A 12827-nucleotide genomic window follows, 5' to 3' on the forward strand; every position below is an offset into this window, starting at 1 on the left:
TATAAAATAAATTATTTAAGTATTTTATAAATATAAAAAATTTATAAAGTCTTAAAATCCTATAAATATCTTAATTAATTTAATAATATAATTAAATATTTAAATAAATTATATTTTATTTAAAAGACTATTCTTCTATTTATAGTCTGCTGTAATTCTTAGTTTATAATAAATTTTATAAAAATTAAATTATATAAATTATAATAATTTTACAAGCTGATTAATATAGTTATTGATTATAATAATATATATTTATTTTTAATAATTTATTTATTTAATTTATAATAATCTATATATATTTATAAACTTTTATTTTTCTCTTTTTATTTCTATATAAAATATTTTTATAAATATTTTTAGAGTATTTTCTGCTCCGCGAATATTATTTTATAAATTAATTTTATTTTTAATTTGTAATTGTTTTTAGATTACTCTTTAGATTAATATCTGATTATAAAGATAGATAGCTTATTATTTTATTTTTTATAAATATTATTTTAAAATTATAAAGTTATTTTAAAAGTACTTTTATATTTATTTTTTATAAATAAATCTAATTATTATAATTTATAATTATTTAATTTCTAGCTTCTTTATAAGAAATTCTGTTATAATAATATAATATATCTCAATTTATTATTTTTTATAAAATTTTAAATAATATTAATTAAACTCTATAACAGAACTCTTTATTTAAATTTATAATATATTTAATATAATTTTTTTTATATTAGATATTATAATAATAATTCTTTTATAAATCTTGTAATTATTTTTTATATTTATAAAATTTATTTTAAATATTATAATTTTTTCTGATCAGATATTATTATTATTTAATAATCTTATAAAACTCTTTATAAATATTATTAATTATTCTAAAATTCTTATTAATATAAGAAATATTAGATTTATTTTTATATTTATATTAATTAAAATATTAATTCTTTTAAATAGATTAATCTTATTTTATATAGGTAATTATTTTTATAGTCTTACTGTCTTAAAATAAAATATATTATAAAAAATATATTTATTAATTTTTTATAATTTATTTAGACTATAAATTATTTTTTTAAGATTTTTATTTTCTATTAATAATAGTTCTTTTTTTTATAATCTTATTTTTTATAATTAAAATATTTTATTATTTCTGCAAATACTGGTACAGAATCCTATAAAATAAATATTTTTAATATATTTAATTATAAAATATCTTTTTATAAAACTCTTTTATAATAGTTCTAATTATTAGATTATTTTATTTAATTTATAAATAATAATAAGTTTTTTTTATATATAATTAATCTTTCTATTTTATTAATTAATACTTAATCTTAATTTTATAAATAATATAATTAGATTTGATTTAATAATAAAAATATCTACTTATTTATAGACGTTTTGTTTTATATTATATAAAAATAATTTAAAAAATAAGTATAATTATATAGTATTTAATTTATATATTTTATAATCTAGTTTTATTTTTATCTTTTTCTAATATTATAAATATATAATTATTTTTTCTCTTATAAAATATTATTCTTAAGATTTATAATTATATTTTTAATTTATAATTCTTTAAATTATCTAGCTATATTTTAAAAAATTTATAAAAATGTATTTAATTATTTTTTTAAAAAAAACTTTATATTCTTTTTTTTTATAAATTATTAAATATATAATTTAAATAAATTACTATAATTTATATTTATTAATTCTTATTTTAATTAATAGTCTCCGCGGTAGACTCTTGCTAAATAATAAATAATTAAAATATATATATATATATATATATATATTAATCTTTTTTAATTTTATAGATAAGATATTGGAATTACTCAGAGATTTATAAATTTTCTATTATTTATAAAGATTTTTAGAAAATAATAGAATTATATTTATTTTAATTATTCTTTTATAATAACTTTATGATTAGTTCTTAAAGAATTAAAAAAAGTCTTATAAATATAATATCTAATATTTTATATAAATATAGTTTTAATAGATTATCTTATAGATTTTAAATAATAAGATTATAAAAATATATATTAAGAGAATATAAAGAAAATATATTTATTATAAAATTAAAATAATATTTATATTATTTAAAATATTATTATTAATTTTTTATCTAGTTTCTCTTATAGATAAATATATCTATAAGAATTCTATAAATTATATATTATATTAATATAATTATCTTATAAAAAACTCTCTCTGCAGTATAGATATTTCTTGTAATATAGTATATTATAAGTATTATAAGGATTACTATTCTTATAATTCTAATTAAAATTTATTTTTAAGTTCTGTTAAGATATTTAATATTCTTAAATAAGAAAGAAATAATATTTTTAATTTTTTAATTTTTATTATTATAGGTTAAGATTTTCTTTCTATTTTAATTAATAATATTAATATTAAATAACTGTTCAATGTATTATATAATATTTATTATTATTATTATTATTATCTATTATTAGAGACTATTTATATTATTATAATTTAAATATATATTAAGAATTTTATTTTAAAATAAGATTTTTATATTAATAATAATAATAAGAATAAGAATAATAATAATAATAATAATAATAATAATAATAATAATAATCTTAATTCAGAATCAGAGAATAATTTAGATAAATAAAATAAAATTTTAAATAAATATATTAAATATATTAATAAAAAAAGAATTTAGAAGAGACAAATTCACAAATATTAAATATTTAAAATAATAATATAATAAAATAAAAAATTAAGATTATTTATTCTATTTTATAATTTTTATTATTAATAATCTAAAAAGTTTTATCTTATTTAACTTTAGCTTTATTATATATTTATATTAATTTAAATAATTATAATAAAAGTCTATTTAGCTGAGCTTTTATTATAATTAAAAAAAATTATTTTATTTTTATATATATTTAATTTATAATTAATTATATATACTTTCTATATAGTTTAGACTTTCTATTTAAAATTAGCTTTTTTATTAATATATAAAAAATAAATAGATCTATTAATTTTAAAATGTTTATAATTATATATAATTTATTTATATAATATAAATATATTAAATTAAGAAATAAAATCTAACTTTTTAAAATCTAGATTATTTAATCTAAAATAGATTTATTAATTTAATTAAATTAAATTTAAAAAATTTAAATCTATCTATTAAATTTATTTACTCGCTCGAGCGGGTTTTCTTGGCAAGCCGGGCTGAGCAAACCCCGAGCTGACGAGCAGGTAATGACAAGCCTAATTAAAATAGTATAAAGAAAATATATTTATTATAAAATTAGGACAGTATTTATATTATTTAAAATGTTATTATTAATCTTCTCTTTGATTTCTCTTATAAAAAGATATATTTATAAGAATTTTATAAATTATATATTATAATATCTGCTAGTAAAATATTCTTACAGAAGACTGCTCCTGTAGTATAGATATTCTTTATAATATAGTATTTCACAAGTATTATAAGAATTACTATTCTTATAATAATTAATCTTTTATTAAATTAAATAATGCTTTTCTGAGTTAATTCAAAGAATTAAAAAGATTCTCTCTCTCTTTTTTTAGTTTACCTTTTTATACTTTTGAGATTTATATAAATCACAATATATTTAATTAGAATTTGATTAGAATTATAACTATCAATATATTATAGCTTTGATATTATTCAATATTAAGACTAATTTCTAAATTAATTTTATGTAGTCTTTTTATTTAGTTAGATATTATAATTAATTTTTCTGATCTCTTATTATATATTATTTATTAAAGATTTCTTTGATTTTATTTTTTTTATTATTAATTTTTATAAATAGCAGCTGTATATATATTTATATTTATAATAATAATATATTATTAACTGCCGGCTGAAGCAGATTAATATAAAAAATAAAATAAACCTTTTTAGAAATATTATGCTATATAATAAATAATTCTATTTTTTAGAATTATATACTTTATATTCTTCTTATCTAGCTTTTTATTTGAATAATGTATTACAATATTCTATAGACTTCATTTTATTTAATCTTTTTTAATATATAAAAATAGCTTAACATAATTTATTAATCTGTCTTTTTATATTCTATTATATATAAATAATAATACTTTAGATCCAGATATATTTTTTATATAATTATATTCTTTTGTTAAATAAATCTTAAGAAAGCAGTTTCTAAATCTATGCTTTAAATAGTCTTGGAGTATATTAGATTTAACTTATAATTATAACTTAGAAGAAATAATCAAAATCTAGTAGCTGTATATATATAGCTATTTATTATTAATTTAATTAAGAATAATAGATTAACTTAGTTCTTCTGATTATAAATAATATAAGCTCTTAGATAAATTTTAATTATATTATTTATATATTTATATATTTTATTTATTTAAAAATAATATATTATAAATAGTTATCTATTAACTTTTAATAGATTATATATATTCTTTTATATATAACTTATAAACTAAAAGTCTTGATCTAATATCAAGATTCTTAATAATTTATATTATTTAAGAAATATTTTAAATACTATTTTAATTATAGCTTTTGCAGTAATTTTCTTTATTATATAAAATATTATTTCTTTTATTAATTAGTTTATAATTACAAGAAGATTTGTATATAACTTACTATTGAATAGATTAATAATAAAATCTATTATTAATTTTTATTAAAATTAATTTAATATTAATAATTACTATAATAATCTATACTTAAATTTTCTTTACAGCTTTATATAATTATAAATATTATAATTTTAAATATATTTTTTAATATTCTCAGATATATTATATTAGACATTAATTTTATTAAAAAGAAATAGATTTGTGCTTAATTAAAATATTTATAATAAATTTTAAATAAGTTTTATATAAAATAATTCATAGTTAGAGATTTATTATTTTTTTAAATATATATAAGCTTCTTCTATTAAATATTTATTTAAAGAACTTTTTCAGTTTAAGCTAGAATAAGAACTTTTATATTATATTTTATATAACTTCTATTAATATTTAATAATTTATATCTTTTACTAGAATATAGATCTAAGTAATCTTAGATTTATATTTTAATTTTAATAATTATTTTATTTAATGTCTTTAGCTCTAGTTTTAGATTTATATACTATGTATTATTATACATAATCTTTTTAAAATTATAGATCTAATATCTTTAATTATTTCTTTAATAATCTTAAGCTCTGATTAAATAATTATCTTTTTTTTATTATAAATGTTTTTCTTGCTTTAATATAATATTTTCATACTAAAGTTTTTAATAAAATTATTATTAATCAGATTTGTAATAATTAAGATTAATACTCTCTTATTTATAAATACAAATATTTTTTGATTTAAATTAATATACTTTTGTATATTTAACTGATATATTCTGATTCTTGCTTTAATATTTTTAAATTATTCCCTTTGATTATATAGCAACTTTAATTTTATAGAGATCTTTAATAATTCAATTATTTTAACTAATTTTATTATTAATATAATCTTATAACAATCAGATTAAAAAGAGAATAATAATTCATCAAAATTTAATTGATTGACAATAGATTTAATAATTTAATAAAGAGTTTTATTAACAGTATAATAAAGAACTAAATAATATAGTAATCCGGATTTCGGGCTTATAATTATTAATTGTGATAATTCAGATAGCGGCCAGTAAGATAAGATAATAAAAATCTAATTCTATAATATTGCTGCGCAAGCAGTTGAGCTGTATAGATATAGAGTTAGACAGAAATAAGGCATACATAAAGATATATATAATATAATATATAAAGTAATATAGGAATAACTGAGTGATCCTTCGGGCCGAGATCAAGTCAATCAAAAGGCTAAATCCTAGGCCATCATCAGGCCAAGCCCTTGTTCCAATCAATAAGTTCTTAGCAGTAAGAATGATATAGTGGCTATGGTTGGTTGCAGGAAAGCAACGCTCTTGCCAGTTGATAAAATGGGATGTAGAACTGATGCAATTTAACCCATTAGTGAATATTTAACTCTCTGTAATGATGATATTGAGGAGACGAAGTTGGGTAACTATAGATGCTCTAGATGTCTTGCCATAGAGGTTAACAGCGCGTTGCATACGTGCCACCGCCTTGGAAATACTAACGACTAACACATGACTGAGGTGATAAGTATGGACTGACCGCACGGGCGGTCAGCTAATTGGCCAATCAAATATGCCTGCATACTATTTTCTCAGAAAGGCTTTTTTCGAGTAGCACGTACAGTGCAACTGCTGCTACGAAGTAGATGTTTTAGCTACCTTCTTCTTAAGGGAGTAAATACCTTCCCGTGTAGCCATTTTCAAAATTTACTTCTATTGTTATAGCATCGCACCATCAATGATTAATCATGACCTCATCTCTCAACACTCGTCTTCTTTCAAGGACTTGCAGACAGCTACTGGTATCTTTTTTATTCTAGCAGCTCACCAACTGGGAAACACTGACTTAAGTTGGCTACAGGCATTTCCTCGAAACCTCAGTACTGCAATTAACCAGGGCCATGAATCTCGGCTTATAACTGAGGAGCGTGTGTCCGGTGAACCACAATCAAGGTTGGTTCATTTCATAATTTTTCTCATAAGTGGTGAAACCTCTGGCTAACTTCTGCTCCCTCCATATGAAATAGAGAACAGTCTGGACTTTGTGCACAAGAATGGTCTGGCATATAACTTACATGGAACTGACATGAATGCAAATGGAAACTTACTGTTTGTATAGGAAAGATCGTCTTGACAGCATCGGTAGCAAGGCTCGACTGCCTAGGAGCGTTCAGGCTGTTTATTTACGACCATTGCGAAGACAGGTTGAATATGGTCTTCCAGTTTGCGATCTTCAGTTAAGATCGTACAGTGTGCGAAATGTGGAGTTTTTCGCTGACTTTGCTGTGCGTGCCGCCTACTACCTAAAGCTTCCTGTTTCTGGCCCGGTACCGTTACCACGGATGATTGAACGCTGGACTGTCCCTCGAAGCAATTTCGTCCACAAAAAGAGCCAGGAAAACTTTGAACGTATAACACTTCGTCGTTTGATCCAAATAAAAGATGGTAATCCCCAAGTTGTGCAAGCATGGCTTGCTTTCTTGCGCAAGCATGCATTCTACGGTGTCGGCATGAAAGCGAATGTGTGGGAACATGAAAGCCTTGGTATAGTTGACTCTTACTCCGTATGCTCGTTATTTGATGATTGTGGCAGGCTAACAACACCTTGCAAGCAGATGTCGTGGAGAACATGGATAAGACTGTCCACGGAGTCGAGAAAACCCTGGTTCCTTATATCTCCCAGTTTGGTCAGCGCCAGGATACAAGAAACAACCTCTCCATTACAGGCATTCTTGACAACGAGCGGTTCTCTGCATCTGGATCTAAGGCTCCCTTGAGTACAGTTCGCAGAGAGTAGATTTTCATGCGATCAAATTTCCTGTATATTATATCTTGATACCTACAATTCTGTGTGAGGTGTATTTCGTCAACTTTGAAGACTTTCGTCAGTTCCAATATTGATCATCTAGATCAGGGTATTACTCATTGCGTCAACCCAGCTTGTGCTACGTTCATATGCTCTGCAGCGCTTTGGTGGATTATTTACAAAGAGAACTTGTATTGCTGCAAGTGTCATTAATGGCATTTGGAGCTCATGCCTATAGGTCGTGGTAGCTTGATTCCAGGCTATGGAGCTAGGCGCTCCTACAATTTTGGGTATTTGGGCTGGTGCGGTTTGTCAAATGCAAACAGAGTGAGACTGTATGGTGTGCTTATTAGTAAACCTGCGACACTGTAATGGGCATTCCAAGTTATTCATTTTTTTCTTTTTCTTTTTCTTTTTCTTTTTATGTTTCTTTTGATATAGTACGGTACAGGGTGAGACGTGGCATAAATCCCCTTCTTTCCTTTGGGTTAGTCTTGATAAATTACTATAAAGTGCTTGGCAAAGTACGCCCTACAGAGCGGTGCGATGCCGTTTCCCCCCACTCACTCGCCAGAAGCTTTTACTCTCTGGTGTGAAGACTCTGCCTGACATATCACCTGTTATATGTACTTATGTACTTTTTATAAAATACTGGCCAATGGCAGCCAACTAAGAGTCCTCCACATGATAAAGGTTTGGAAGTGCCCAATCGGCACCGAGGATTAGTCTCAGATTTTTAACTGTACACAATACTCCATACATTGCATCACCTAGAGATATTTCTTTTTTAGATGGGAGTTTTTGGAACATCACGTGATATATTGCCTGTCTCCAAACTGGGCTTTTCATCACCGACCACAGTTTAAAAGAAATGAAACCCGAATGTCCGAATGCCGAATCCTCTGTATGGCAGGTACCAAATCATGTTTACTAACTTAGGCTATCACAATCAGGGGCTAAGCAAAATACACAGCGCTAGCTCACTTTTATCGACACCAAGTGTTGTATTTTCGAAGTTAAATGTTCATGGCAACCGAAGATGGAGTAGCTGCCACACCACACTGCGTTCTCCAGCCATTACTCAAACCATATTCTCCGGGATACAGCCGACAGGCGTACCACACTTGGGCAATTACTTGGGTGCTCTGAGAGAATGGGTTCGGTTACAGAACAATGCAACTGAAGGAACAAGGTTGTTCTTCTCTGTTGTTGATTTGCATGCCTTAACGGTGCCCCAAGAAAAGACCCAATTCAGGAAATGGAGAAAAGAAACACTTGCTACACTAATAGCTGTGGGATTGGATCCAAGTCGCTCAATCATATTTTACCAGTCGTCCGTACGTGATTAATCAACATACTATGGATCCAGCTAAATGACTCTCAGGTACAAGCACATGCTGAGTTATTCTGGATGTTGTGCACAGGAGCTTCTATGGGATATCTATCCCGAATGACTCAATGGAAGGTGAGCAATCATGGTAACACCTAGGCCATACGACGATGAGGGCATGTTCTATACAAAGTAAAACACAACATCAATATTGACATTTATTAGAGCAAACTACAGTTGCCTGATGATACCACTTTGGAGAATTCAGCAGCCAGATCTAAGTTGCGACTGGGACTTTTTTCATATCCCGTTCTACAGGCGGCGGATATACTAGTGCACAGGTTTGATATAGCTGACATTGAATTGGTATCAGTACTAATGTGGCTTAGAGCCACTCACGTTCCTGTCGGAGAGGATCAGAGGCAACACCTTGAGTTTTCCAGAAATATTGCGAATAGCTTCAATCATGTCTATGATTCCATCTTTCCATGCCCGGAAGCCCTTATATGTAAGATCTTCTCCTTTGACTATTCTTTGAAATAACTTATGTACAAAAGAGGTGTTAACAAAACATTAATACCTTCTAGCACCTGCAAGGCGAGTAATGTCTCTCAGGGAGCCAACCTTGAAGATGTCAAAGTCCCATGTCGATGAACGGTCAAGAATCCTTCTTACTGATAGCTCTGATCAAATTCATAAAAAGATTAAAGCCGCTCTCACCGACTCGGATACAAGGATAACTTATGATCCAATCCGCCGACCGGGCGTATCCAATCTTTTGGAGCTTCTTAGTCACTTTGAAGGAAAGACTTGTGAAGACTTGGCCTTGGAGTATCAGTCAATGAGTATTCGGGCCCTGAAGCAAAGTCTCGCGGGTCAGATCTCGAATCATCTCCAGCCGATAAGGGATAGGTATTTCTCTCTCATGGATGACAAGACTGAATACCTCGATGCTATTTCGGACAAAGGCGCTCGAGCTGCTCGAGCCAATGCTGACATAACCATGGGAATAGTCAGAGAAGCCATGGGTTTGTAAAGCTCCCCGCAATCTTCTGCCTGAGTATAGTCTTCATTTCTTTCATGTTTGACTCTTATGTATAGCGACACCGCACCCCCTGTGTGTGATTAAAATTGGTCGCGCATCATAACCTTTCTGTAATTTTGTATATAAATGTGTCCCGCATGAAAGTAGGTGTTAGGTTTGACTTACTGTTGACATCCCTCTCAGTTATGTGAAAGACCAGATCATTATATGCTCTGAGTGTAAGATAGTCGTCGAAGGCCAGGAGAGTACAGCTTCGAACAGCCACATTCTACAAGAAAACTCGGCTTAAGGTTGGGCTGAAATTATCTGTGTCCAGTTACTCCTTCAACTCTGGCACTGTTTTGGTTAACTACTGCTGTGCTAGCTGTATTTGGGTGAGATAATATAGGAGGTCAGATAATAAAGAAGACATGGCTGACATCTGTTCTCAAATCTTGCTTTATGTATATCTAGATGTTTTAAGTTCTATTACATAATATCACTTACAAGATAGCTAAAGGATTCTGCCCAGTGTACACGATCATACTTATAGGTACTATCGTCTGGGCTGAGATAGCAGAAAGAGTGTCAATGTCACCACAGTCTAATGAGAAGTACAGCAGAAATGCTTTTAAAGGTATATCTGCCAAGAAGTAATTAACGCGCAGAAGCAAAGTTGCGATGCGCAATATATATAGTACCTATTTTTGCTTTGTGTATGGCAGTAGATGAACAAACTACAGCATATAGATAAATGTTCAGTCAGTCGACTGAGTCAGTAAATAAATCATGATGACATCAGCCTAATATTAGAGCTTCAATCCAGGCACCCGTGCATCCACTATGATGGGGCCCCATGGGGTCTAGAGAGTCGATCAACCGAATGACTAGTGTTAGGTGTGGAGTCCATGTGCTTGGAGAACCACGCCTCTATGTACAAGAAGAAATAACTTGTACTTAAAAAAGAATTTATAGAGATTTAATAATTCTATATATAAGTATAGCTGAGTAAGTATTAATCTAATAAGATTAATTAATTAAATTAGATAATTATAAAATATGTTTTATAATATTATCTTTTTTTTAGAGATTTGCTGAAGCTTTCTGTTAGTTTATATTAATTTTATAATTAACTTACTATAACTTTTTTACTAGCTTTTTTTATTCTTTATTGTTTATTCACTTTAATATTATTAAATTATTATTGCTAACTTATTCTTAAGTATTAAAACAGAGCTTAAAGAGATATAAATATCTGATTTTTTTGTCTCTTTTCTTTCTTTACATTCTTCTTAATTAAAAGATTTCTATTATTATTTATAAAAAGAATAAGAATAATTATTATCTTTTTCTAAATCAGTAAAAATTTATGAATTATAAATTTATATACTTTTTAGATATTTCTAGTAATTAATATTTTAAATTATAATAGATATAAAAATAAATTAAGAATATAGTTTCTTTATTATTAGCTAAGATCTATTATTTAATAATTAAGAATTCTCTATACTGTCCCTTAGAGAAAGTTTGTATAATCATACTAAAATCAAGCTGTGTGTAAGGGATGATATCGCGGGATATGCATACTTACAAGGGTGAAGCCCACCTCCTCCCGGGTGTACCTGAGTATATATATGGGATTCTAGGGGTCCGCAGGTAACTGCGGGTAATGTTAGCCTTTTGGCTCAGTGGCAACAACTCCCCTAGGTTGATGTCTTACACTGTGTATATGTTTTTTTAATTAATATAACTATCTATCTTTTTTTCTAATTACTAATACTATTATAATCAGATATTCTCGATATTTTCTAAATCTAAATTTGAAGTAAAATTATAAGCTGAAGCTATCTGCTATCTAATTAAGCTTATATTCTAGATTTTTATTATAATAGTTATAAATTAATTAAGATTATAAAACAGTTAAAACTGTTATGGGGTTCTTGTATAAGTCCTCTTAGTCCCAAAGACTTAATAATATCTATATAAATACTTTGTTTAGCATGCTGTAATTAAATAAATAATTAAATAAAATAAAAAATAATAATATATAAGAAGAAATTAAAAAATATAATTTAAATATTTTTATTTTTTTATTAATTTCTTTTATATTAAATATTACTTATTAAATTAGCTTAATCTAATTATTCTTCTAATATTAAAAATTAATTATTATAAAGAGATAATCTTTTAAGAATTAGAAATTATTTAATATATAAAAATAATAAATTCTTTTAAATTAATAATTTATAATAATTAAAATATTATTTAAGAACTTATATAAGTAAGATATATTTTATAAATAAATTTAAATAATTATAAGATATATTTTAATTAATAATAATAAAAATATTAGATAATAAAAGCTTAGTTATAATTCTAATTAAAAAACTTATAGTAATATTTTATATTATTATTTATATTAATAATATTATTTTTTATTTAATATTTAATTATATAATTTTAAACTTATTTATTAGATTATAAGTTTTTTTAAAAAAATAATAAGATATATCTTCTTTTTTATAAAAAGCTTTATATAAAGACTTTTTATCAATAAAAATAATTTATAAATAAAATAAAAAAAGTCTATTATATTTATAGTTATTTTTATAAAAGAAATAAATAATATATATTTTTCTAGATTATATTTATATAAAAAATAGATAAAATTATATAATAAAATAATTTATTATAATTAATAAATTAATTATTTAAAAACTTAGATATAAAAAGAAAGACTCTTATATAAATTATAATAATAAAATAAAAAAAATCTAAAGAAATTTCTTAAATAATTTAATAAAATATTCTTTGTTATTAGTAATATTAACTGATTAAATAATTAAAAAAAGTTAAATTTAATATTATTATTTACTAAATAATTATTAAGAGTATAATTAGAATAAAGAAAGCTAATTTATATATAAGAAATATTATAATTACTTTCTTAAGATTAATTATAATATTTATTATATAAATATTCTGAAATAAATTT

General features: G+C 24.5%; 2 protein-coding genes across 2 annotated transcripts; both read left to right on the forward strand.

Annotated features, from left to right (window-relative positions):
- Positions 1 to 6522: 6522 nt before the first annotated feature.
- BO70DRAFT_347424 (mitochondrial 37S ribosomal protein uS10m) lies at positions 6523 to 7469 on the forward strand (the record flags this gene model as incomplete). Its single annotated transcript, XM_025541590.1, has 3 exons — positions 6523 to 6625; positions 6700 to 7216; positions 7285 to 7469. The coding sequence occupies exons 2-3, from the start codon at positions 6763 to 6765 to the stop codon at positions 7467 to 7469; spliced, it is 639 nt and encodes a 212-aa protein (XP_025394118.1). The 5' UTR covers positions 6523 to 6625; positions 6700 to 6762.
- Positions 7470 to 8028: 559 nt separating this feature from the next.
- On the forward strand, positions 8029 to 11083 carry BO70DRAFT_391162 (tryptophan--tRNA ligase MSW1; the record flags this gene model as incomplete). The annotated part of the gene is made up of 6 exons (XM_025546214.1): positions 8029 to 8815; positions 8863 to 8943; positions 9034 to 9149; positions 9198 to 9316; positions 9396 to 9836; positions 11067 to 11083. The coding sequence occupies exons 1-6, from the start codon at positions 8369 to 8371 to the stop codon at positions 11081 to 11083; spliced, it is 1221 nt and encodes a 406-aa protein (XP_025394119.1). The 5' UTR covers positions 8029 to 8368.
- Positions 11084 to 12827: the final 1744 nt, after the last annotated feature.

This window comes from Aspergillus heteromorphus (assembly GCF_003184545.1).
Source record: "Aspergillus heteromorphus CBS 117.55 chromosome Unknown BO70scaffold_77, whole genome shotgun sequence".
NCBI lineage: Eukaryota > Fungi > Ascomycota > Eurotiomycetes > Eurotiales > Aspergillaceae > Aspergillus > Aspergillus heteromorphus.